The sequence below is a fragment of the Metarhizium robertsii genome (genome assembly GCF_000187425.2).
Source record: "Metarhizium robertsii ARSEF 23 chromosome Unknown MAA_Scf_2, whole genome shotgun sequence".
Lineage (NCBI taxonomy): Eukaryota > Fungi > Ascomycota > Sordariomycetes > Hypocreales > Clavicipitaceae > Metarhizium > Metarhizium robertsii.
In genome coordinates, this window is record NW_011942160.1 from 5,841,382 (window position 1) to 5,866,995 (window position 25,614).

Here is a 25,614-nt window from a genome sequence, read left to right on the forward strand (position 1 = left end):
AAGTAGAGAGCAATATTGCGCGAGCAAACAATTTATTATTGATATCTTTTTGAAACCTCGCACCGCTTTTGATTCCCGCTTGGAGCCCCTGGCCAGTATGCAATTCCACAATGTACAATACATCCAAAACGCCGTCAACGCCAACGCAACAAGACGCTTAATCATCCTCGTCCTCTACCCTCGGCCGCTTTGACTGCCGATCTTCGTCATTTAACCCGTATCCCCTCTTTGACGACGAATTCTGGTCAACCTCGGACAGAAATTTGTCCACGTTGAATGGGTCGGCAATTTCTTTTTCGAATTGCACTGGTCCTTCACGGGCCTGCGTATTTGTTAGCCTGGTGCCACCACGAAATCTCCAGCTTGACGGCGAAAGCCTGCCTACCTCTACATCAGCCGCTCCCTTAAAGGTGCCTTTGCCAAGTGCCTCTCCAAACCGACTCGTCTTTTGAATCTTGGCCATCTCCTTATCGCCAGCTTCAGGATCGTCGTCATCCATGTTTGCCCGCGGTCGGTAGATGCTGCTGATTGCATCCTGGGCTGCAAACAGTGGCTTGTCGTAGTGATTATCCTCGTTGAATCCGCTGTCGAAACCGCTCGATTGATTAAATAGTCGTGAGTCGTACATTGTCTCCTTGGACTGTGTCGGCTTGGCCAACCCCAGAGCAATCTTTTCTGAAATGTCTCGGTTTTGTTCCCTTGCCATGACCTGAATACGCCGTTCAGCACCCATGCGGTTCTGTCGCAGCTTTCTCTCTTCTTCCTTTCTCTTCTCTCGTCGAGCCTTCTCTCGTTCCCGTATCTCAGAATCTTCGCTGTCGGATGCCGAGTCAGATCTGCTGTAACTTCCCGATCGTGACCTGGAGTCTCTCGAATCGGGTGAACGCCCGCGACCGCGCCCACCGCCCGCCCGCTCCTCTCGAGCCTTTTGGGCCAGCGCCCGCAGATTTTCGTCCTTTTGTGCCTTCTCCTTTTCCGCCAACCTCTGTTGCATCAGCGCACGCTGTTGAACTTCTTCTCGTGCATGCCGTTCAGCCATCTTTACTGCCTCTGCAAATTGAGCATGTTTGTCATTAATGCTAATGTCCTGCAAGCCACGGCCATCCGCAGCCAGACGCTTATCTAGGGGCACTGTGAAACCCTTTGGGTTCTTCCAGTTGGAGACTGCGGGGGGAATCCTCCACATTTCCTGGTCTTGGGCTGTGAGTTTTCGAGGTGGTGAATGCATGACGGGCGGGGGTGGTGACGGTGGTCCACGAGGAATCTTTTTATGTTTGAACTTTGGAGGTTCCATCGGGTCTCGTTGGCGCTCGACAATCTTCATGATTCGGGTTTCCTTCTGCGAGTCGTCTCCCATCTGACTGGCAGGTGTATATCGTACAAAGGTCGGGTCGTTTCTGTTTCCAACATTTACATTCTTGGGTCTCTGTGCCGCAACAGCGCCACTGATGAGGGCTGCGAGCGCATTCTTCGTCCTCTCGGTCGTGGCTGCAACAGACTCTTTGTCAGGGCGAGACAGATCAATCTTCTCAGCATCAACACGCTGCCGTAGAGGTATCAGGTCCTTGAACGACGTGTGCATAATTCGATCATGGCTGTGACCTCGCCGAGCGATCGCGTCAGATTTGGATTTGTATTTAACAAGGGCGTCCATTGTTATGTTGTCATATGCGATGTGTGGGTTGGGTTGGGTTATTGCGGCGTGGACCGTGTGGTGAGGTGTGGTGTTTTGTCGGTTTGTAGTGCACTTAGCGGCGTCGCAATAATGTTGTTCCAGTCTTGTTTTGTTTGGCTCCCTACCAAATCGTCCTCTACTTTGGGGTTTCTCCGTCTACCGGCATGAGTACGAAGTCATAATTGAAACTATAGTTTTAGTTTTTTTTTAAACATTATTTATATATTATATTCTCTTTTTAGTAACATTTTCTTAATGAAATTTAATTATATAATAGTCTGGGCCGAAGTCCGACCGTCAGGCGAACGAAGTCACCCACAACTTATTACTCTTCTGCCTCTACGAGCCCCAACCACAAAGGGTCCATGCTTGTTAGCTGGGACGGTATGGTATTATGGAATGAGGAATATGCAGTTACAATACATGTGAACCAAAGGTCGACAAATGTACTAGCCATGCAATGTCGCTGTAATTCGGTCAATTTAAATGATTGACCACCTCTACTCCGTTGGTTTTCACAATGACCGCCAGGTTCTATGCTCATTATTATACATATCGTACCAATGTCGGCCACCCGTTCCCTTTTGCCTTTTTCCCACGTGTGCCCTCGTTACATGCTAACCAAGATAAATAAAATGAAACTTTAAACGTAGCCCTTGCGCGCGCCCTGGAAGAAGAATCTGACAACGAACACCTGCAAAGCGCCCATGCAAATAATTAGGCCAATTTGAATGACGCTAAAGTTGACAATTCGCTTCTCGGTACTGTTGACAGTAGAAAAGTTGCGGTTCTCACGAGTGCGGAAGTATTTTTGGTTTCGTGAAATGGTGGACAGCTGGCTGGATATCTTGAAAATAGAGTCCTCGAGGACAGAGGTCTGTTCGGGGGATGTGCCTTGCTTGGAAGGCAGCTGAGCAGTTCGGGCTTCATTTTCAACCTGTGTTGTGTTGTGTTAGTCTACAGTGGATAGCGCTTGGGATCGATCACATGGGTTCGCACCGAAATCTCGAAATCGACATATTTCTCGGCAAAGGTGCTCATCTCGTTATTGAAGCAGAACGAGTATTCGCCAGCGTGCTGAGCGGTGAAGACGAAATCGCCCTGTCGCTCCTTTTCGCCTTGCAAGATCATCTTGGCATTGGGACCCTCGACAATGTAGTCGACATCGAAAGAGCCGCCAGATTGGACCTGCATGGTATCCAGTAAGCGCATACTCTTATACCAGCGTCGCACGCCAGGTGTAACAGGAGTCATACCGCAAAGTAGAATGCAATTTTTTCGTTATCCTTTTTGGTCTCCGTATAGAAGCATGCCTTTTCGTTGGCGTCGAGCTTGTAGGTCAGAGCCGTGGCGGCAACATTGGTCGCCAGGCAGGCAATAAGGCCTGCTCCTATTGTCGACAATCTCATAATGGCGTCGGATTCGTGATTGTGGCGTCCAACTGAGAGAGCAACTCGAATCGCAACAGGAGGCGAGGGTTTATCTTGCAAATTGTGGCACGTCCCTAGCGCTGCTGTGGTGTTGAAATGCACCGTGTAGAGCAAAGGGGCCACGATGTCGCTTCGGGCGCGGATTTTCACAAGGACCGACCCCTGAAGGTGCCAGAGCTGCCACCTCCAGGCCTGGACATCTGGACCCACTTGCCAGTCGACCTCGACCCGTAGACGCTTGAATTCGCCCCCACGCGCCTCAAATCACCGCGCGTCTGCCAATTAGATGACGTCGAATCAGGAGCTTTTAATGAAGCTCTTCCGCAGCGCCGCAGAACCTTGGACTAGCATCATTAGTCCGTCAGTTCCTCCTTGCCACTCTTCTCAATTTCTTTGCGCAATGCTGTGATGTGTTCCGTCACATCATAACATTGGCTTCTCTACATTCTCTCATTCATAGGCAAAAAGCCATGAGCTTCACCTAAACTTTGTTTAATCATCCGACCACTTACCTCGGCATCACTCCATCCCACTTTCTCCTAAACAACATCATGCCTGTTCAGACGACCATTGCCAAGGTGACTTCGGTCGCCTTGAGAATATCCGCGATATTATTCTTCAGATTTGTGCGTCTCGTCATAAATTCATCATCGACACATGACTAACAAGATTGAATAGTTTCCAGTATGAAGTGATGCTTGAAGCCCGTTTGTGACAACGCTGACAGCTCCTAGGCCCACTTTCCCTCCATTACCTTTGCGCTTTTTGCAATCTACATTCCTGCTTATTTCGCCAGCTATAGAGCTGGACCGGCTCTTGAAATTGTTGATGATGAAGTCGACGTTACTGTGAAGCAGACAACGCTTACATCAGAAACCCCCTTGCTCTCCGAAACTGGCCAGCCACCGGAACCCGAGGTAGTTGCCCAGGAAGTCGACGTTGAGGAGACAATCATACTCGACGAGAAAACCGAACGGCCCTGGAAGGTGCTGCTTTACGGATACCCCAGTGCTACTCAACCAAAATGGTCTATTATCACACTTCTCATCAACATTGTTCTTGCGCTATTGACTGCCGACGCACTATTCCGCGCCCGTTGGTATTACTCCTCTGAAGACCTCTCGTTCGTTCGTCTGGGATACGTTTCACCCAGTGAAGCGAACTTTCTCGTCCGCGAGCCAGACCAAGCCAAGCTGCCCGTCACCTTGCAAATACGAGCCAAGACGTCCGAAGCGTCTGTCGATGCGCCAGCCTGGTCTAATGCCGCCGACATACAACAGACAACCAATGAAACCGACTTCACGCAGGCTATTACTGTCTCTTTGAGGTACTCTGAGCAACGATGGTATGAGTGGAGAACATCAAACAACCATTCCGGCGAATTTCTCAGCCCTCCTAAGCCCGGGAACATGCCGACGGTCAATGATGGGAAGTTCACATTTCTCTCAACTTCCTGCATTCTTCCCCGTTTCCCTTACAACCCAATGGACCATGCATTGGCTATTCCTGGACTCCGACATCTAGCCAGGAAGCTTCCCGACTTGGGTGCCCAGTTCATGCTCTTTTTAGGTGATTTCATTTATGTGGACGTTCCAGAACGCTTCGGCAAGTCATCCGAGGAATATCGTATGCAATACCGACAAGTCTACGCATCTCCCGACTGGGCTCCTGTCGCGCAAAACTTGAGCTGGATTCATGTACTTGATGACCACGAAATTTCCAACGACTGGTCCTCCAACACTACCGGAATTTACAGTGCTGCCGTTGGCCCGTGGCACACCTACCAGGCCAACGTTAACCCTCCAAAAGCTGTTCAGGCCGGTACCAGAAGCACGCCCCGTCAGGATGCTACTTGGTACGAGTTCGTCCAAGGACCCGTCAGTTTCTTCATGTTAGACACCAGAAGCTACCGCTCCAGCAATAACGCTCCTTTTGAAGAAGAGAGTAAGACCATGCTCGGCCAAGATCAGTTGGCTGATTTTTTGGCCTGGTTGGGCCGTCCCGAACCTAAGGGAGTCAAGTGGAAGTTTGTGGCTTCGTCCGTCCCGTTTACCAAGAACTGGCCAGTAAATGTCAAGGATACTTGGGGTGGCTTTTTGTTTGAACGACGGAAGATACTTGAAGCCATGTGGGAGGCTGGGGCTCGTGGCACACCTGTCGTAATTCTTTCTGGAGACCGTCATGAATTTGCCGCGACCAAATTCCCACCGCCTCCCGAGTCGAACTGGCCTGAATCGGCTGCGGCGCACGAATTCTCTACCAGTCCCTTGAATCAATTTGCGTCACCATTCCCAACATATAAGCAAGTTGACAGCGAGGATGTCAAATTACAGTAAGTTCTCTGATTCTACTTGGTGCGCATCGTGCTAATAGAGGACAGCTATATCCCTTCCGGAAGTTCCAAATTTGGCTCGTTTACAATTGAAAACATTGATGGCCAGAGCATATTGCAATATACTTTATATATTGATGGTGAGGAGCGGTGGACCACTCAGCTCTCCGCGCCCATAGTTGAAGAAGCTGTAAAGACGAGTGGTTCGTTCTGGGACCGGTTCAAGTTCGTTTAATGGCTCGGTCGAATTCCACTTTTCTGGCGTTGGTTACGGAGCGTTATCAGAGATGGTGTGACTTATATTGCTGCTTGATACCCTCGGCTGACCACTTGTTAGCTAAATAGATTGGCCAATTTCCAGGCTGCTTGACGTGTAATTTGTCCTGATGCATTTATTCATTTTGAGACTCCCTACAGTCGGGTTAGCATATAGCATTGTGCCATTGTAACGAGTGCCGAAAGACATGTACAACGGCCTGTAGCCATTTGAGGTTCGGACCTCGCGATTTGGTGGAGCTGGTAACTGGGCGTAATGCTCAGTTATATTGTTACTACAGTTTGTATAGTTCAATATCGCAACCCTTTGTTCGCCCGTTGCCCTATTCTTATTTGCAAGAATCAATTATGATGTACATCCCATACCCGTCAGGAGTCCCAAAGGGAACTTCCAAGTCATGGTCGCCGACAACTACTACACCTACTGTAGGTACCTACTTACTTAAGTTCCAGAGTCGTTCAAAGCCACTAAGCTTGGCTTTCGTCTAGCGAACGACTGTCTGCCCCACGTGAACCGGCCCTCTCCACACCGCCTGCCCAGAGCCCCTCCCACCCAGAAAAATTACCCGGCAGAATCCCAACTTTTTCTCAAGCTTCCTTCACCTGCAGCACTGTTCTCGCCGGTCCGACACACGCAATTCAATACACGATTATACAATGGGAGGTCCAAAGAAACGCGCATTTGACGCCAAGAACCAGCGTCCATCTAAGAAACAAAAACGCCAACAAACACAACAATATGACAGCGGCTCGGGCAGCGACGGCGACGAAGACCAGGATTTCGATGCAGTGAACTTGCTCGACTCAGATGACGATATACACAATGCAACCGTCGACGATGCGGCTGAGTCAGATAACGCCGACTCATCAAGTTCTGAAGACGAGCAACCCAGAGTGAAGAAAGCCAAGAAGTCTTCAAAACCCGCCAAGACGGCGCACAAAGACGGCGCCGAGTCTGCCGAGGGGGAAAATGAAGACGACGACGACGAAGAATCAGACGTTGATGAATATGACCTTGACTCGGACAATGCCACAAGCCGTCGCAAATCAAAGCGCAATGATCCCAGCGCCTTCGCCACATCCATCTCCAAAATTCTTTCCACAAAATTGTCATCGTCAAAACGTTCCGACCCGGTCCTCTCAAGAAGTGCGGCCGCACATGAAGCCTCCAAAGCAGCTGTCGACAGCGCCTTAGAAGCCAGGGCAAAGCGACACCTGCGTGACCAAAAGAAGAAGGCTCTAGAAAAGGGCCGCGTCAAGGATGTCCTTGTAGCCAGTCGGGATGACACCACCGGCGAGGTTGAATCGTCAACAGCGGAGATTCTAGACGCTGAGCGGAAGCTGCGCAAGGTTGCGCAGAGAGGTGTGGTTAAGCTGTTTAACGCCGTAAGAGCTGCGCAAGTCCAGGCCGCAGAGGCGGAGAAGGACGCGAGGAAGCAGGGCGTCATAGGTATTAATAACCGCGAGGAAAAGGTGAACGAGATGAGTAAGAAGGGGTTTTTGGATCTTATTAGCTCTGGGGGCGGAGGTTTGAAAAAGGGCGCTTTGGAGGAGGCTTAAGCGTATAGGTTACCTCGTGCGTTCAGACGAACCTAAAAAAAAGTACACAGGCGCTGGTTCGTGATTCTTGTTTGGTAAGAGGAGTTAAGCAGGTATATATAGTACTTTTTTTATCGCCTGAAAATGCAGTCAAAGATACCCTCCAATATCTTCCCCGCGTTCTTCGACTCTGGACGGTGGGAAATCCGTCCTTCTATCCACACATATTGTACAAGGTGTTTTATAAGGGGTATGTCCCAGCAGCTACTGTTACATTGTCATCATCTCATTGGAAATCGCTGGCCTGTAGATTCCGCGTCATCGACGGCAGCTTGACAACTAATCCGTCCAGCTCCTTTGTCATCTTCACTTGACAGCCCAGTCGGCTCGTCTCGGTCAGGCCGAATGCCAGATCCAGCATGTCGTTTTCGTCATCCTCTGGCTCGGGCATCTTATCGAAAAACTCCTCGTTGGTGACAATGACGTGGCACGTTGAGCAGGCGCATGAGCCGCCGCATGCACCCTCCATTTCGAGATCGTTGGCTTGAGCGATATCTAGAAGGTTGTCGCCTTCGGAGACTGCGAACTTGTGTTCCTCACCATCCTTTTCAACAAAGGTGACGTAAAGTCTGGGATAATCAGTGGCTTGTTCATTTTTTTTTTTGACATTATTATCGCTTGTGTGTATGGCTGCACTCACTCTTCACCAGGCTTCGGGGGGTCAATATGGCCGTGGCGGGTTGGTGCGGTGGTTGAGAATGATCGATGCGCGGGCACGGACAAAGGGATTACTCGAGGCGCACTCCGACTCCGTGTTGGAAATTTTGATGTGAAGGACTCCATTCGAATCGCGCGGCCTTTTTGCACTCGTCGACAGGCCGTGGCAGGCACTGCCACAAGACGAGATGCGAGCGTCCTTGAAGCCGATGACATTTTTTTCTTGGCGATGTGACTGGTGATGGGCCCCAGAGATGCGTCCAAGTTGCTCAAGGTATCGTCCGTCGTCGCTTGTTGGATCACAAAAAGCCAGTGCACTATAAAATCGACTCTCGTAGCCCCAATTGAATCTCAGTGCATGGTGCAGGTCGACACGAAATACGGATGTCGTCGGAGGATGACCACGCAGGATCTAAATCAAAAGCGCTCGCAGTTCCGAGCAAGGAAAAACGGCTTGCAAATGCAGCTCCGATAAGTGGCGCGTTGTCGAAGCGCTGTGGCCCTGGACAGGGAAGTCGCCGGTCCATCCAGCGCCGACTGGCACCCGGGAAATCCATTTGCCGTCTGCCGCCGCGGTGCCCATTATCTCCGAGCTCTCAGATGATGATTTCATTCTGCGTTGCAGCTACAGCGAGCTTCCAACGCAACGGGACATCCGCCACCTTTTCAACCGGCGCATTCCAAATGATTTTTCTCCGTAAACACCAACCATGACCACGCAGAGAGACGGCGTGAATCCGCTACGACCTTACTATAGGGCGCCTGTCATAGGTGAGACGACGGATCCCGCGTCGGCATCCAGCGCAAACCCCTTCGCTGTGGGCAATGTGACGGGGACTGCCCGCTACGCATCTAAGGCGCGCGATGTGCTTGCCGATATCGATTACAAGGACTATTTGAACGACTCGTCGCCGTCGGTGATACAGAATGCCAAGGAGCTGGTAGAAGAGCTGATATGGAAGTACACGTCCGTGTTGATGGCCCAGCCTTTCGAGGTGGCAAAGACTATTTTGCAAGCTCGTGATCAGGATGAGAATGCTGTCTGGGCAACTACAGAGCCAGAGGGTTTGAAGAGGCAAAGCTCTAGCCAGGCAGGCTCAATATACGACGTGAGAATGGATTCCCGCCCGCTGTCTCTCGAATGCATGGCTGACCTGCACAGTATAATGATTCCGACTCCGAAGGCGATGAGGCCGCGTTCTTCACCTCTAATACGCCCGGCACGCCCACACCGTCATATAACAGAAGCTTAGGCAATCGTCGTGTAACATCACCGTTGCAGTCACAGGCCCCCAAACGGCCCATGATTCCGGAGCATTACATTACTATTCGCAGACCAGACTCGATTCTTGACGTCATCGGGCAACTCTGGCAAAAGGATGGCGCTTGGGGTGTTTGGAAGGGCTCAAATGCCACTTTTCTGTATACTGTGCTTCAATCTTTGCTTGAAAATTGGTCGAGAAGCTTTCTCAGCGCCATTTTCAACGTTCCTGATCTGGGTGTTAAGGACGACATTGATCGGCTGATTGACATTGCGTCACCATACCCTTGGGCCTCGCTGTTTGTAGCTGCTACTGCTGCAGTTGCGACTGGTGTACTCTTGTCTCCCCTGGATATTGTGCGCACAAGGTTGGTCTTCCACGAGTTCTTATATGCGAAAACGGCGCTTACCATGACAGACTCATCATGACCCCAATTTCCAAAGGACAGCGCCGAACACTTGCTACCCTTCGGGCTCTCCCTTCCTACCTTTGCCCGTCGGCAATCGCAATCCCGACTGTTCTGAACTCTCTTATACACCCCCTCCTAACACTCTCGACGCCACTTGTGCTCCGAACTCGCTTCCTGATTGACAGTCAAGTATCACCAATGACATTCTCTGTGGCCAAGTTCTTTGCTTCTTCAGCTGCTATTCTTATCAAATTGCCTATTGAAACCACACTGCGACGCGGCCAGATGGCCGTTCTCTCTAGCCCAGATTATATCAAAGCTCTTGGAGGGACAGAACAGAAGCTCGACACCATCGTGCCTATTGGCCGATACAACGGCACCATTGGTACTATGTACCACATCGCTTCAGAAGAAGGCGCTCGCGAGAACCCAGCCATATCCAACCCTGCCGCTAAGAAGGGCAAAGCCAAGACCAAGTCTTTCCAACCTACCCACATCAAGGGACAAGGCCTGGAAGGTCTCTGGCGAGGCTGGAAAGTGAACTGGTGGGGACTTGTTGGTCTCTGGACAGCAAACGTGGTGGGTACCGGCGGCGAGGGCGAATTCTAGACTTTCCAGTGTATTATCTGTATGCGCCTAGAAGCGCAGCAATTTCAAGCATGGCGTTGCGCGTTGCGTGTTGCGGGCGGTACATCTCCTCTACGACTTTTTGACGGGCCTCTATGATATCCACATCTATTTAGTTTAATGTACAAAAGCAATAATATGTATTACCAATACTCGCTCGACTGGCTGACTCAATAGAATTGTGAGCCTTGCCTTGTCGGAAAGCAATGCCTGCTATGGGGAAATTAGTGATACGAGAATTCGGATCGGCAGACCTTGGCATTGTACAAATGACAAGGGGTGCGCATCCTTTTGGTGGTTTGTGAGAGTCAGGGGAAGTGGTGTTGTGCTGGCTTGGCTTACAATCCCGAACCACTTAGTACTCCGTAGTGAGAATATAATCACTTCGTGTAATAGCATTGCTGTCCCTCGAGTACATAACTACGTAGTACCTACCTAGTTTCGGTTTGTTGAGTCGAGCTCCATGTGTATTTTCACCGGGCGCGGATGAACATAGCTACACTAGCTTCGCATCGATATACTTGTTAAAGGGCAGTACTTGAGAGAAAGAGTGTTATAATTTCTTCAAATATTGTGGCTTATACATACATGAGGGGCTTATAGCCTGCCCCTCGACATTGAATACCTTTGTGTCTGTGTCTGTGAGTCGTGGCGCTGCTTCAAGTTATTGCCACTTATTGGTCTCTGTGCCATGCTCGACCTTCGCGACGAAGATAGGTAGTATTGTACTTGGGCAGTAGCGTAAAACAATTGGTTTAAAAAATTTCCTACAAAGAACAAGGAAGCCACAAAATAACCAAGAAGATGCTATGTTTTCTAATTTGCAACCTTTAGGAAAATAATGGGGTGTTTTTGTGTTGATTTTGTTCCATGTTAAATTTGGGAGTTGTTCCCGGGTAGATAGATCCTCAGACCCTGGGCCACATCAAGTCTTTGACTCGTCCGTCACGTGGACTGGCGTTCTGTCTTTAGTCCAGATGCTAGTCGCGAAACAACGTGAGCTAATCAGCTCATCTGGCTGCACGGCAATTTCAACAGGGCAGCAGCTGCGTGTCTGCTTGTTGCAGATGCACAGAAAAAAGCGCTGATCAAAATCTGTGAGCGAAATGCATATTCGCGTATATAGACTCTGATCTCCGCGACCGAACAAAAAATATGGCAACCTCTGCTGAGAAGCCTAGCAAAACTGGGGATGTTGTTGCAAGTCATTCAGCGCCACGAAAATTCAAAGCATCTGATCTTCCGCTGTCTTCGGCAACGCGAGCTGCCATAGAGTCCCTGAAACACAGTTTCAAAAAGGGAGGTGCCTACGACTCCATCCGAAAGCAAGTCTGGGATAAATTCGGAGCCAGTGTATGACCTACTACGAGCCTAGGGTACTGGAAGACATGCTCACATAATTTATAGGATTGCGAGACCATAGTCAAACAGGCGATCCTCGAGGTAGCGGAAAAGGAGGTCGACCGCAACCCGCAGCAACTCCTCACCCTTGATCCACGAAAGGCGAGCGCCCTAATCGATGGTGCTCTGGAACGATCTGGTGTCTACCAGAAAGCTGAAGGTGTCATTGCTAAACTAATCGACGTCGACGCTATCGAGGAGCGCATTCGCGAGATTCGACGAACTGAGATTGGCGAAGAGGCCGCCGAGTCAGAGCGCATCCGTGGCGCAAAAACCGACGAAGAGTACGCTGCGGATACGGAGGCACGGCAGGCGGAACGTGAACGAGTTCGTGAAGAATTACGCCTCAAAGAGGCCGCCATCGAAGAAGAGAAGCGTCGCATTAAGCAGGAGGAACAGAAAAAGGAGGAGCGCGAACGGGCACAGGCTGAACTGAAGCGCCAGGCAGAAAGGGACGAGCGCCGCAGAAAGCGAGAAGAGGAACGAGCTGAGAGAGAACGGCTTCGAGATTTGGAGCGAGAAAAGAGGCACAAGGAGCGTGAGCTTCGTGACAAGGAGAGGGAGCAACGAGATCGCGAGCGCTCTAGGGATCGATCCAGGCACCGATCCCGAAACCGTTCCCGAGACCGATCCAGAGACCGATCCAGAGACCGATCCAGAGATCGTTCCAGAGACCGTTCCAGGGATCAGGATAAGGACAAGGACAGAGGGCGAGATCGGTCGAGGGATCGCCGGCGTGATAGGTCCAAGACCAAAGAAACAGCATCAGATCAAAAGATGTCCAAGGAAGACAACGAAAGGCTGGAACGGGAGGCGCTGGCAGACCTTTTACGGGAAAGCTCCCGATCTGACCAAGCAAAGCCTGAGCTTGAAGTTGATGCCGCGCTAGCACCGCCCCCCCGAAAGAGCGCTCCTGCATCCGCAATTAATCCCATAAAGCGCGACTCTCGTAAGGCCAGTGAAAATGGCTCTAGAAGCGAGAGACGAGACTCCCGAACAGCTGCAGATTCAAAATTGTCCGGTTCACGCGACGAAAAGAGATCAAGCCGCAGCGCGTCTCGGGCTGGTGACAGGGATCGTGAGAAGCACAGGGAGAAGAGTCGTCAACGTGAGGATAGTCGCCGACGGGACAGACGTTCCCAATCCCCCAGGCGAGAAAGAAGCCGATCTCGTGACCGGGACAGGCGAGACAGAAGTCGATCAAAACTGCGACGGGATAGGACCCGGTCTCGGCCGAGGAGAGACGAGCGCCGTGAGCGAAGTCGTTCACGGGATCGTGACGACCGGCGTAGGAGTCGGTCGCGACGAAGAGAACGCACCAGATCCCCCGCACGATCTGAACGGCGTGAACGGAGTCGGTCCCGCGCAAGGACAGACCGTAGGGACCGAAGCCGTGAGCGAGACCGATCCCGCACGCCGGCCCGGACAGAAAGACGCAGGAGTCGGTCTCGAAGACGGGAGCGGAGTCGATCAAGGGACAGTCGCCGTGGCGTAGCAGATCGATACGACCACTATGATCCTCGAGCGTCAGCCCGCTCTCCGCGACGGCGCAGCGGGGAGCGAGCTCGTGACAGGGACAGGGACCGCGATAGAGACGCGGACCGGGACAAGCCCCGAGACCGTGATCGTGACAGGAGGAGCCGCTCCCGCTCTCGCCCCGGCACATCTGTCGTCCGCACAGCCTCCGCCGCCCGCGAAGAACACGAAGAATGGAAACTGGAAGAAGTGCGGAAGCGGGAGAAGGAAGCCAAGGCTTACCTGGCGGCTCAGAAGGACGCCAAAGCCAAGGGTCTCCCCATCCCTGGTGTAGACGACAAAAAGCCTGGTGAGTGCGCTGCATTCGTATGTTCCAACTGTAAATCTGACTCTTTCCCCTTTTCAGTCCGTGACGAACGGCGCAGAAGTAGATCGAGGAGCCACAGTCGTGATAGGACCAGATACCGCGAGCGTGACCGTGATCGTGACCGTGACCGTGATCGTGAGCGCGATAGGGACAGGGACAGGGATAGGGATAGAGGAAGAGATAGGGACAGAGATAGAGAGAGGAGTCGTGAGCAGGAGCGGGACCGACGCGACAGAGACCGCGACAGGGACAGAGATAGAGACAGAGATAGAGACAGGGACCGTGACAGGGACCGCGACAGAGATCGCGACAGGGATAGGGACAGAGACAGAGACAGAGACAGGAATAGGGATCGGGATCGGGATCGGGATAGGGACAGGGACGATAGACGCAGACGAGATCGCAGTCTATCTCCTCGACGAGAACGGAGGCGCAGCCGCTCGACTAGCCGGCGTCGACGAAGCAGGAGCCGCTAGTTGGAGGATGTATTATGACCATGATACCCGGGCATGTACGAGGAACCCCGTGTGCTCAATTGCATACAAGGGCGCCCCATCAGCTCTGTATACTACGCATACTTATACTTGGGAAGACACCATACAGCCAGGGCGAGTTTGTTGTATCTTGTTTCTATTTTAGGGGAACGCTAAAAATGGCTACACTTCTATTATATAATGGGTTCTTTATTACAAATACGTCGTTTTATTCCGTGCCGAACCAATCCGGCAATTTCAGCGACTTGGTCGAAGGGTCGTAGTGTTGCAGCGCAGCAACAAAAACAAACAAGCCGCCAAAGATGAAGAAGGAGATGAGGACACACCTCCTCGAGGCGGAAGAACCCGAGCTTCGGGACGCCGCAGACGTTGCCCCCCACACACCGGACGCCCATGCTGCAGAGGATTGGAACAGCTTCGACAGCTGTTCGTATCCGAGGGAGTAGTACGTCAGGCCGGCGAGGGCAATGGCGTAGCCAACGGTCTGCATGAAGCTGATCTTGGTGTTCCAGATGACAATGGACACAAGGATGAGGAGGATGTTTTTGAAGATGCCGGTGAGGGTCATGACTAGACCCGATGTACGTCCAATCTGAAGCCGTTAGCTTTTGAGAAATTACTTCTGCCATGCAGAATGGGATGTGAGGGCAACATACCAGGAAGACACTGGTGACGTTGAGCAAAAATGCAATGGACGCGTTGAGGAACAACATGCCCACGCCGACTTTGGATACGGCAGCCCAGGTGAAGGTGGGAAGCTCGCTTGGCATCGCGACGAGGAAGTTCATGACGGCGCAGACCGGAGCAAAATAGTAGAGTCCGACAAGGGGGTCCATCTTCATGCCATCGCCACTAAGTAAGACTTGGATCATGATGATACGGATAGCCTCAAAGACAATACCGCCCATTTGGTACATGAAGCCGATCAAGGAGAAATGAATCTCTCCCACGGAAGCCAGAGCCACACCGGCAACAATCCATAGAACGTTGAGAAAGGATGCCAAGTTGGGCTCGGCAACGCGCCATGCCCACGAGGTGAAGAGAACGGCGACGGGCGCCGCGGCCTTGAGCATCTGGATAAAGGGGACAGAGAGGTAGAGGTAGACGACATTGGAGCAAACGAGCGAGCCGGAGTAAAAGATACCAATGGGGAGGATTGTTCGAGCGTAGAGGCGAGGAGTCAGGGGCAGCTTCTTGCGGGAGTCGAGGAGCGTCGTGGTTCGAGCGAGGACTTGGGTAGCAATGGTAGCAAAAACCAGATGCCAACATGTGAGAAGGATTGCTGTCGTCGCGGTCAGTCATGTTGTCAGCCATTGGATGTGTCACGGGGCCTCTGCTCGAGCAGCGGACTTACGGAAGCCTAGGACATTGGTTAGCAGCCTGGTTCCAAGAGTAGCAGGAATATCATCAAGGAGTACTCACGAAATCCTTGCGTGTCTATTAGCCACTTGTTGAACAAAATGGTAAGGTTGGAAATGAAAATCCATAATCTACATTGGGGCGAGTCGCAGGTTAGCGGCCTTTTTCAAACAAAGCGGACAATGATAGCCATCTAGGCGCGCGAGCATGTCGATCCAGGATCACCGCTTGCTTGTAGCCGCATATTGACAAAAAAACGTACGAAATATACACGGCAGTATGTAGTGTCTTCTTGAGAGGTGGCTCTGTCTTGTCGGCGGCGAGGCGAGGAGGAACGTCGTCGTCCATCTCAAAGGACGACTTGGGCGGGCTCACGGCGGACATGCTGGGGGTCGGGGAGCTGGTGCTCGAGGAGTAGGAAGAAGAGGACATTGCGAGATGGCGGGGCGACATGGAACGGCAACGAGCGATGGCGACTTGGCCGGCCATGCGAGGACGCTCAAGTCGTTGTGAATTGTTCAAGTTTGGCGTGTGTGCGCGGGACGCACACATGTAGCAGAGAGTGGGCGGATGGGCAAAGAAAGGACGACGATGCCGGCTGCCGACGAGACGAGACGACTAGGCACGCGGGGCGGTGTTGGGGCTGGACGGCGTTGATGGCGTTGATGGTGGTGAAGGCAATGATTGAAAGCGGGCTTCTTGTCGCCGTGTCAGGAGAGGATTGAATGCAAGGTTGGCACTGGGGTCAAAGCGTGGCACCGACAGAGTGCTGCGACCGACGCCGTCGAGGGCGCTGGCGTCGGGGGGAATAAGATGGCGCACTTGTTGGAGTAGATGCAGTGCTGTGCATTTGATAATACTACATACGTGCACAGGCCTTGCTGGACGCAGCTATTGAAACAGCCGATTGCTATTATCGAAACTTGGCAAGGGACTTTACTTGGGCGGGCCCCCTTTTCAGCATCTCAAGCTGGAATTGACTACAGAACCAAGGCGAACTCGAAGTTGAAGGTCCCAGCGCAGTCTCCGTCATAGATATTGGCACATGGGTACTCCGTACTCCTGCCAGGTACCAGAGCATTGACCAGACTTAAGGTACTTACTTATAAGTAGGCACCGAGGCAGCCCGCCAGAACAGCAGGGCCCAAGCCTATGACCCGGCACTGGCTCCACTAGTTGACAGGCAATTCCCCAACGAGACGAGCTGGGTTGAATCGTGCCCGCCCCACCCTAGGCTGTTCACCCACGGATAGAGCCTGCATCTCAAACAATCTCTTTGAATGCGGATTGGCTCGTGGAGACTCCCTTACTTGAGAAAATTATATGGCAGAGCAGTCTCCACGAGCCACTCCGCATCTAAGGAGATACCAGTGTGCAATCTAACCCCTGTAAGTTTAGCCAGCATTGACTTCTGATGGAGCTTACAAGGGCTAAAAGCCCAATAAAATATCTGTCAGGAAATTAAGAGTACTTAAGGTGGAGTAAAAGATATTAAAAGACCTATATAATTTTTATAAATAGATTAATACTTTTTATTATATTACCTAATAATCCGGGCAGGCTCCTAAATTTTTTTTTAGAAAAAAAAAAGTAAAGCCCACTTTAATAGCTATTAGTAAATAACCTTATCCCTTTAACTGTGTTGAGGTGCTACTCTCGTACTAAGCAAGGGTATAAGCCAATTAGAAATCTAGAATTTAAAGGTATATAAGTCTACTAGGTATTAATATAATAATATAAGTACCTAAAATTTTAAAGTCTACATAGAAATATATTATATTCCCCGTAAACTTTACCTGATAAAAAGTACGTTCTAGGTATCACAGGGAAGTGGGACCGAGACCATGAGCTTAACACAGCCAAAGGGATAGCTGGCCTACCCATTGATGTCACACATGGGCCGGGTGACATGGCTAAACATTCAGGGCTTAAACTGTACTCCGTACATGTGTACCATACTCCGTAAGTACTCCGTACATGAGATAAAAATATTGACTTCCTGGGGCGCATTCCGGGTTCGTCGAGCGCCTCGCCGTGGCTGCCTCTCACACACCAGCCCAGCGCCGCCAGCAACAAACTTAGTACATACTTTTGTTGGCTTGGGGTCCGTGCCGATTTTCATCGCCTCGCCTCTACACTCCATAAGGCCGGAATAAGCATTTGACACCTCGAAGCCGCCATCTTCAAAGGAAGCTGCCATTGCCCGTCGTCGACGGAGCCGCGTCTCCCAAGTCCCAGCACTGAGCCCACGTGGGGATTGTGAATGGCTCTCGGCCCAAGGGGGATCGCTGCCCTAGAAATCATCTGGCGATCGGGTGTCTTGTGCTACGAGGGCCGCACCATTCGCCCGTCACCTGAAATCTCGTGTCGGAGAACCTGGGCAGGGGGAAATCGCTCCATGTCTGGTCCTGACTAGTCAGGTCCGACACCTCTCTCTATTACATTGTACACATGGTTAGCCCTACGACTGTGTGTGGTCATCACAATGGCCGCCGAGTCGTGTGCCAAGACGTAAGCTTAATAATAAACTCGATATTGCCATGCCACGAGCATTCATGATTGAGTCATTCCGCTGCACTCCGTCTAATTACCTAGTGGTATGCTGTGCCAACCCCTTCTTTCCCATCCTCCCGTAACCACGACGTTAAACAATCAACGACTCTCACCCAAGCCACCTCACCTTCATGTCACCTAGTATAATATACAATAACACCGCGCAATTCGAGTGAATGAAATGAATGCCATTTGAACTCCATCGCTATGCAATTCCCCAACATGAGCAGCCTCCTCCATTGATGAGTGAAATCGAACCAGAAACAAAACTCTCGTTATTTCCTACCCTCATTCCTCGACCCTGTTCTTCCTGTAAGCATCATCTTCGTCATGCGTCCATCTAGACACACTTGATGTTGCAGACTCAATCACCGTTGGCGCATCCATCGTGTCCGTCGTGGTGTTGACAGTCTCCGACGTCGATGTGTCGCTTGCTGGGCTCGGCATAGAGGGCATCTCTGAAGTTGCTCTCTCTTCAACAGGCAGGACTTGCGCTTCGCTGATACCTTCACGATTCTCAGCATCAGCTCTATTTGCCGTCTTGAGAGACTCCGAGTTTGGTGTTGAGACTTCCTGAGCGTCTTCCATATTGTCCGTTTCGCTTTGCAGAATCATACTAGGATCCACGCATTCGTAAAATAACATAAAGACACCCGGCGACAGGGACATGATGACGTCTTCGTCGACTTTGCTCACATTATGATCGCTCAGCCGCCACCAGCCCGAATTCTGTCGATGAGGTGGTGTCAAGCCCTTCTTTTGATCAGCATCGCCAACCGTTGTATCCCGGTCAATAGTGTCGTCGACATCGGCGGAGGACGAGTCTTTGTCTGAAGAAACCTCCGAATCAGGGTACTTTCTATAACAGATGTAGTGGCCGTTCTCATGACGTCCGTAATGCGTCACCGCAGCTCGCAATTCGTATATGGGTCCGGTCAACCTGGACGGGCTCAAATCTCCGGCAATCATGGATGATTTGGGGTCCAACAACCACTGTTCCTCGCTGGATTCGCCATGGCTGGCTAGCTTTTCCTCGACATCTTCTGCACTACCCAAGCACCACGGTCCTAGATCCAGGGTCAGGGGAAAGGAGACGGGTGCTGAGTTTTTGATCATGTCAAACGTTCGTGGATCAAACACGGATCGGTTGACATGAATCGCTAGGCTTTTTGGCGGACGCGCAATCACTATTTGCTTCGTCTTGGTCGTGTTGACTTTTCCTTGGGCCGAAATCTTGCACTTTTCGGAAACCGTCTTATCGTCGAAATCATCTTCCTCAAGAGCTAGCTCAACTGCCTCGAGCCTGCGAAGAGGCTCCTCCATTTGCTCCGAACTGGAACCATTTTCCTTCAGCTTCTCGATCAGTTTACCAAGCAGCCTCTGGGCCTTAAGCAGGGTACACTTGGGACATTCGACTCCCTCAATTGCCTCGACTTTGCTATATGAATCCAGTCTCTCATAGAGATCATGTTGATTTTTATCCAGGCCCAGGCTGAGGGTCAGGCAGTTGAATGGAATCATGGACAAGCCCTCGGAATAACCGCATTGGACGCAGGCCACACGCTGTGCTAATAGTCCTTCTAGTGGATTTCGCAACGTCTTCTTTGCCGCCGAATCCGAACTCGAAGCAAGGCTTTGGTATCCGCTGTCATCACTGTGCTCGCTTGTGGAAGAGTCGTCCTTGTTGCAGTCTGCTTCTAGCCCTGAATACCGGCGCATGGATTTGACGGCTCTGGCCACGCTTTTGTCAATATCATCGAGGACTTTTGAAAAGTATTCCTGAGCATCTTGTTGGGTCCAGGTACTCATAGATTTGAGTAAGCTAGGAGTCCATATCGTTCTTCCATTATTTGATGTGTCGTTTAAGTCGGAAATAAGGGACCGCAGCGTATGGGCTACGTCGTTGGTTGGTCGATGCGTGTCAATAGCTCGTACACATGTTGACAGATACTCGGGGAACGAGGGAAGCGACGCGAGCCCCTGCAGGATGCTGTTTTGATAACAAGAATTATCGCGGTTACCCAAACCAGCCGGCCGCTCGGGATCCAACTTCAAGCCCAGAACACAACCTGTGACAGACAAGGCCCTGCTTCTAGCTTGAAAGACTGATTCCATCATGCCGCCTGAGCGGTCCAGACCCATGAGCCTCCTCATGGCCTTGCTTTTGGCGGCATGTGTACTTGGCGGCGATTCTGACATTGAGCTCGGGCTCAGCCAGTTGTCGAGAACAACGATGAATGGAGTTGGTACAATGAAAACGACAAAGTCCCACAAATATGTTGTTGCAGTGTAAAATATGGCGTCTAGAGACAGCTCTAGATTGTAGGCCTTGGCCACGCATGCGACGAAGAGCACGACCGCAGTTATAATAATGGTTGGTTCGTTGAAGCGATCCAAGATGCGCTCCGGAGACTGAACGTGGCGATGAGCCCCCACCCGATCGTCATAAAAATTTTTGAAATGAGGCTGCCGTGAATTCATGCTGCTAGAAGTTGGTGTTAAGAGCTGTCGGAATCCGACCATGGGAAGGTGCAATGATCGATCATTGGAGATTCCTTAGCGATTCAAGGGGTTGACATGGGCAGTGGATACGAAGGGAGATGATGATTGTGCGTCGGCTAAAGCGAGTCGTCTGAGAGATTGGCCATTCGGAATGCTACGAAGCAGAGCGAAACTGATTTTAAGTTTTGTTAGGGAGGTGGGTGCAACGGCCTGACGCAGCTCTCGCAAGTTTATGTGTCTGGTTGTCAAGAAGTTCAGAAGCAATCAATGCGCTTATGTCATGCCCCGTCGGATTATCAACGCTCCAGCCATCTGGCAGTGGTGGGCCCTCAGTGCTGTGTTGCCTTTGGAAGCTTTCACGTGCTCTGCAGGCCAGGCAGCACTTGAGGTGCCACAGTCGACCTGCAGCAGTCTGGTGCAACAGCGGAAGCCACCAGACTCAGCAGGAGTGGACCCAGTGCCCACAGGCCATTCAATTCATGTTGGTTCAATGTTCCAATGTGCATGGCCGGGCGTTTGATCCAGCACTTCATTGACCACCATTGAATCACTGACTTACTCCGTACGTACCCCAGCTTTTTCTTAGTACCCCATAGAGTTTTCGCCCACCGACGACTTACATTACCACGCCCCTAATATCAGTGTACCTGGCGGGCCGTAAAGTAAATAGCTAAACATGGCTCTCCCATCTGGTCCTACCATAAGAGCCTTGAGGTAGGCATGCATCGCATTCCGAGGAGGGCATTGTGTGCTCTGACTGACGTGCTGAAGGCTTTTTGGAAGCCGAGGCCCGAGAATGACGAGACGAGCTCCGCGCGTGCAACATGATTTCCGCAGTTACGCCACGACCTTGGAATCGAACAGCAAGGGCTTGGTTCTGAAAGTTAGCGAGGGTGGAAAATCGAGCCCAAAGCGATTGTAAGCATATTCGATCTCGTGGTGGCGTATTGAGCCAACACTAACACGCCGTCAAGGTCCCAACTTTGGCTCCGGTATGTGTGAGCACGAGACGCCATACGAGCGGATAGCTCAAACTAACTTAATTCAGCGACAACTGTCGTTGTGTAAAATGTGTTAATCAAGACACTATGCAGAGAAGTTTCAATACGTTCCAAGTATGTCGCTCTTTTCTAGCTCTTGTCCAGGTGCGTTCCGTCATACTGACTACAAACAGATATCAGACAAAATTGCCGCCAAATCCATTCATCAAAACCAAGATGGAGTTGAAATTACATGTAGGACCTGTCGACACGAATTCTGGCTTCCTCCACGCTGACCGTTGGCCGAAAGGGTCCGACTCTCACCAAAGTAGCTACTCGTGGGCGTGGTTGCGGTCCGCAGTTTACGGCGTCGAAAACAAAAAGCTGAAAAATTTAGGGCAAGTAGCTTTTCATCACTCAAAGTTCACAAAAAAAGAAGAAGAAAAAGTTTCCGCAAGTAAGCACTGACCTCTTGTAGTGACCAGACACTCTGGAACGCTTCCATAGCATCCAACCCCCCAGAAGTGTCATTTGACAGTGTCATGGCAAAGGGCGACGTATCTGGGATGGCGGATTTAACTGAAAAGATTGTAAGTCGTACGTTCTGTCAAAAGGGACTTATGCTAACATCAACAGCGTGGCTATGGTATATGTTTTGTCACCAACACCCCCAAGACACCCGAGGCTACGAATGAACTTCTAGAGGCCATTGGCCCCATTCGCAACACTCACTACGGAGGCTTCTACGACTTCGTCCCGGATTTGGCCAAGGCTGATACGGCTTACACCAACTTGGCTCTTGCTGCGCATACTGACACGACGTACTTTACTGAACCAGCTGGCCTACAAGCTTTCCACATGCTGTCCCACACATCGCCGCCCAATAAGGCAAATGACGACAGCAGCCTAGGTGGTCAATCTCTTCTTGTGGACGGATTTTATGCTGCCTATAGGCTGAAGAAAGAATACCCCGAGGCATATGAGACCCTCCGAGAAGTCAGACTCCCCTGGCATGCGAGCGGAAACGATGGTGTAGCCATTGCCCCCGACAGAGCTTATCCTGTGATTGAAGCGTCACCGTATAAATTCCATCGAGTGCGCTGGAACAATGACGACAGAGGAGTCGTTCCATTGAATGTGAATGTGGACAAGTGGTACAGCGCAGCTCGGAGATGGGACAGCATTCTGAGGCGAAAACAGAACGAATACTGGTTCCAGCTCGAACCGGGCCGAGTTCTCAGTATGTTAATCTCAGCTGCCTTGTATGTTACGAAACTGGGTTTGCTGACGACTATAGTCTTTGATAACTGGCGGGTTCTCCACGGCCGAAGCGCTTTCGAGGGACTGCGCCGTATATGTGGCGGGGATAGTAAGTGATGGCCGACTCACGAACGGTTTCTCCAATGCTAATGGTGCCCCAGTCAACCGCGACGACTTTATCTCTAGGTGGAAAACCTCCAACTTCCCCAGAAGTGAAGTCATTGCGGCAAATATGCAGCTGAAATAGCTCTGAGCCAGCTTGGGCATAGACTTGCTCGGTACATTGACAACTGATACCCAGACATATAGACCAACGATTTTTGTAGCTGAATACCATCCTATGGATATCAATAAGCAACGTACTTATCTGCGCATCTTCCCATGTTGCCCGTGAGCACCCCACGCCGGCGAATTTATCCTCCAACTTGACCATTCTTTTTTTTGTGCCGAGTTCTTCCCCGTCGAAGTCGGAGTACTATCTGTATGGTGCCCCGCCGTCGCATCCCCGCACATTCACCGACGAGAGATTGCAGACAACCCGACTTCCAAACTCAGACCCTGTCCCGCGATCTGCGTCAGAGGTCTGGTGCTGCTGAACGACTGTTGTAGAGGGCAGGGGAACCGCAACGCTTGGCATCACTGGCTGCTTGCCCGGGGTGACAGCAATCCTGCGGCCCATGTTTGATAGGCCCACGAGTCACGAAACGTCCACGGAAAATTTAGAGAACTACCAAACAGATATCAGGGCCAACGGGTTGTTTCAACACGCATCTTGTCTGATGGAGAGTTGTATGTAGACAGTCAGGCAGACAAGTTGGGGAAGCACTGCGATGGGTCACGTACGGGGCTGCGCGGTAAATGTCTCATGTACGGTATGATGTATGTACATGAGTACGACGGGTAAGAAACGCAAATAAGACGAGTCGTCCGCGCTGTGGAGGTTGTCGGGGTAATTTGTGATTCCCACCTTGGACATGAGCACTTGAACCATACTCGCACGGGTCAACGGAACATTTCGAACGCAAACGCTACAAGATGGCCACGGACATGAAGAACGGTGCGTTCGAGCACGACAACATGGACATCCCCAAGGGAGACCGTGTCCTGCCCATGTTTTCACTCAAGGGCCGGACAGCAATTGTGTCTGGTGCGGGAGCAGGCATCGGCCTTGGAGTGGCTCAGGCATTTGCTGAGGCCGGTGCCAACGTGGCCATCTGGTACAATAGCAACAAGCAGGCCGTCACGGAAGCAGAGAATATCCAAAAGACGTACAGCGTCAAGTGTGCGTGTTCCCGAAGCACGACGGCCCAGGATGTTGCAAAGTCACTGACATGGCGGGTCATGTAGGTAAAGCGTACCAAGTAAACGTCATCTCCGCCGATGCCGTCGACAAGGCCATTGGTGAAATCATCCGCGAATTCAATGGCCGCCTCGACATATTCGTGGCCAACTCGGGCATCGCCTGGGAAGACGGGCCATTCCTCGACGGACACGTTGAAACCGCCAAAAAAGTCATGGCCGTCAACGTCGACGGAGTCATGTGGTGCGCCAAGAGCGCGGGCATTCACTTCCGACGACAGAAGAAAGAGGGCAAGACGATTGACGGCAAGCCCCTGGAGAACTATATCTGCGGTAGCTTCATAGCGACGGCGTCGATGAGCGGAAAGATCGTGAATGTGCCAAAGCTGCAGGCTGTGTATAACGGGTCCAAGGCTGCCGTCATTCACTTCTGCAAGAGTCTTGCGGTGGAGTGGACAGGGTTTGCGCGTGTCAATACCGTTTCGCCGGGATATATTAAAACAGAGGTTTCGAGCTTCGCCGAAGCCGAGACGGAAGAGCAGCGGAAGAATAAGATTCCCATGGGGTAAGTATGACTGCTGGAGGTATTTGGCCGTGAGCTGTTACTAATTGACCATGGGCTTGTAGACGCGAGGGGCAAGTAAGCGAGCTCAAGGGTTCGTATTTGTATCTTGCGAGTGATGCGGCGTCTTATATCACCGGTTTGGATATGATTGTGGATGGGGGATACTCCCTGCTGTAGATTCTTCTCGCTGACGGGCAAAATGTGCATGACAGTCTTGATGTTGTGCGTCGTGATAATAACAGACGGATGGTCTAGAACACGATGAATACCTTCTAGACTTGATTTGAAATCGACCTGCAAAACTGCGCTGTGGAAAAAAAAACTAAAAAAACTGCATGTATGTATGCATGATGGAGTATGGCCGTTGAAAGATTGTGTGGTCGGCTTGTTGGCTGGGCTTGTCGACTGGTTGCCAAATTGAGACAAAAGCGAGCCACTAGTGGCATTTGAAGCAGATGACATCAACCAGCCTGGTTGGCGAACGAGCGGCCTCCAGGACTGTGGGAGAAAGTGGGGTAATATTAGGTACTGGTCTGGCGGGGTAAGATTGTATCCCTCCCAGCCGTTCGACGGAGCCAAGAAACATTAAAAAACCGAAGCGAGCAAATAATATCTGCGGTGCTCGAGGTGCTGACCCCTGATTACTGGCACAAGCCAAGTGGTCAACTCAAGTGCTGGCAGCTCGTGTTCCGAGCTGGTGAGTTACTACTCCGTAGGTACCTGGGCAATTGCACCGCCCTGTTTGCGGACCTGGTCATATTATTTCGCGCCGCCTGAAACGGTAGTGGATGATGCTTTTATTCATGTCTATATTATTAGATTTATTGACGCACCAGACGGGTGGTGGTTGAAAAACTCCAGATGCACCAACACATGCATGTTGCCCCGTTGCATTGACGGACTGGACCGTCTGATCTGAATTGATCTGCTGAAACACCTAGGGGCACCTGGAGACGGTCCGGGCTGCACTGGTAGCCCTGGAGAGAGCACGGCTAGGCCTATGGGCACTAAATCATAGGGGCAACCATTGCATCAATCATTGCATATGGTGTCCGGTGCATGTGAAGTCGATTGGCAGCTGCGTTGATTGG

General features: G+C 51.3%; 11 protein-coding genes across 11 annotated transcripts; 6 read left to right on the forward strand and 5 right to left on the reverse strand.

Moving 5' to 3' along the window:
* Positions 1-157: 157 nt before the first annotated feature.
* MAA_10875 (RTA1 domain-containing protein) lies at positions 158-1,654 on the reverse strand (the record flags this gene model as incomplete). The annotated part of the gene is made up of 2 exons (XM_011412794.1): positions 158-322; positions 386-1,654. The coding sequence occupies 2 exons, from the start codon at positions 1,652-1,654 to the stop codon at positions 158-160; spliced, it is 1,434 nt and encodes a 477-aa protein (XP_011411096.1).
* A 664-nt stretch (positions 1,655-2,318) lies between these two features.
* MAA_08408 (emp24/gp25L/p24 family protein) lies at positions 2,319-3,084 on the reverse strand (the record flags this gene model as incomplete). Its single annotated transcript, XM_007826406.1, has 3 exons — positions 2,319-2,612; positions 2,675-2,863; positions 2,932-3,084. 3 exons carry the CDS (start codon positions 3,082-3,084, stop codon positions 2,319-2,321), a joined length of 636 nt encoding a protein of 211 aa, XP_007824597.1.
* Positions 3,085-3,656: 572 nt separating this feature from the next.
* Positions 3,657-5,672, forward strand: MAA_08409 (alkaline phosphatase family protein; the record flags this gene model as incomplete). The annotated part of the gene is made up of 3 exons (XM_007826407.2): positions 3,657-3,731; positions 3,840-5,437; positions 5,486-5,672. 3 exons carry the CDS (start codon positions 3,657-3,659, stop codon positions 5,670-5,672), a joined length of 1,860 nt encoding a protein of 619 aa, XP_007824598.2.
* Positions 5,673-6,370: 698 nt separating this feature from the next.
* MAA_08410 (uncharacterized protein) lies at positions 6,371-7,273 on the forward strand (the record flags this gene model as incomplete). Its single annotated transcript, XM_007826408.1, has 1 exon — positions 6,371-7,273. The coding sequence occupies one exon, from the start codon at positions 6,371-6,373 to the stop codon at positions 7,271-7,273; it is 903 nt and encodes a 300-aa protein (XP_007824599.1).
* Positions 7,274-7,538: 265 nt separating this feature from the next.
* MAA_08411 (Ferredoxin) lies at positions 7,539-8,185 on the reverse strand (the record flags this gene model as incomplete). Its single annotated transcript, XM_007826409.1, has 2 exons — positions 7,539-7,881; positions 7,953-8,185. 2 exons carry the CDS (start codon positions 8,183-8,185, stop codon positions 7,539-7,541), a joined length of 576 nt encoding a protein of 191 aa, XP_007824600.1.
* A 494-nt stretch (positions 8,186-8,679) lies between these two features.
* Positions 8,680-10,249, forward strand: MAA_08412 (Mitochondrial carrier domain protein; the record flags this gene model as incomplete). The annotated part of the gene is made up of 3 exons (XM_007826410.1): positions 8,680-9,078; positions 9,132-9,598; positions 9,649-10,249. 3 exons carry the CDS (start codon positions 8,680-8,682, stop codon positions 10,247-10,249), a joined length of 1,467 nt encoding a protein of 488 aa, XP_007824601.1.
* Positions 10,250-11,422: 1,173 nt separating this feature from the next.
* MAA_08413 (arginine rich protein) lies at positions 11,423-13,987 on the forward strand (the record flags this gene model as incomplete). Its single annotated transcript, XM_007826411.1, has 2 exons — positions 11,423-11,620; positions 11,675-13,987. The coding sequence occupies 2 exons, from the start codon at positions 11,423-11,425 to the stop codon at positions 13,985-13,987; spliced, it is 2,511 nt and encodes an 836-aa protein (XP_007824602.1).
* A 226-nt stretch (positions 13,988-14,213) lies between these two features.
* Positions 14,214-15,796, reverse strand: MAA_08414 (triose-phosphate transporter; the record flags this gene model as incomplete). Its single annotated transcript, XM_007826412.2, has 5 exons — positions 14,214-14,597; positions 14,662-15,287; positions 15,360-15,365; positions 15,428-15,495; positions 15,627-15,796. The coding sequence occupies 5 exons, from the start codon at positions 15,794-15,796 to the stop codon at positions 14,214-14,216; spliced, it is 1,254 nt and encodes a 417-aa protein (XP_007824603.2).
* A 2,409-nt stretch (positions 15,797-18,205) lies between these two features.
* Positions 18,206-20,440, reverse strand: MAA_08415 (Peptidase C19, ubiquitin carboxyl-terminal hydrolase 2; the record flags this gene model as incomplete). The annotated part of the gene is made up of 1 exon (XM_007826413.1): positions 18,206-20,440. One exon carries the CDS (start codon positions 20,438-20,440, stop codon positions 18,206-18,208), a length of 2,235 nt encoding a protein of 744 aa, XP_007824604.1.
* Positions 20,441-21,095: 655 nt separating this feature from the next.
* On the forward strand, positions 21,096-22,906 carry MAA_08416 (trimethyllysine dioxygenase; the record flags this gene model as incomplete). Its single annotated transcript, XM_007826414.1, has 7 exons — positions 21,096-21,133; positions 21,191-21,337; positions 21,394-21,411; positions 21,878-21,989; positions 22,036-22,639; positions 22,697-22,768; positions 22,821-22,906. The coding sequence occupies 7 exons, from the start codon at positions 21,096-21,098 to the stop codon at positions 22,904-22,906; spliced, it is 1,077 nt and encodes a 358-aa protein (XP_007824605.1).
* A 788-nt stretch (positions 22,907-23,694) lies between these two features.
* Positions 23,695-24,700, forward strand: MAA_08417 (uncharacterized protein; the record flags this gene model as incomplete). The annotated part of the gene is made up of 3 exons (XM_007826415.1): positions 23,695-23,941; positions 24,007-24,523; positions 24,586-24,700. The coding sequence occupies 3 exons, from the start codon at positions 23,695-23,697 to the stop codon at positions 24,698-24,700; spliced, it is 879 nt and encodes a 292-aa protein (XP_007824606.1).
* Between the last annotated feature and the right edge of the window lie 914 nt (positions 24,701-25,614).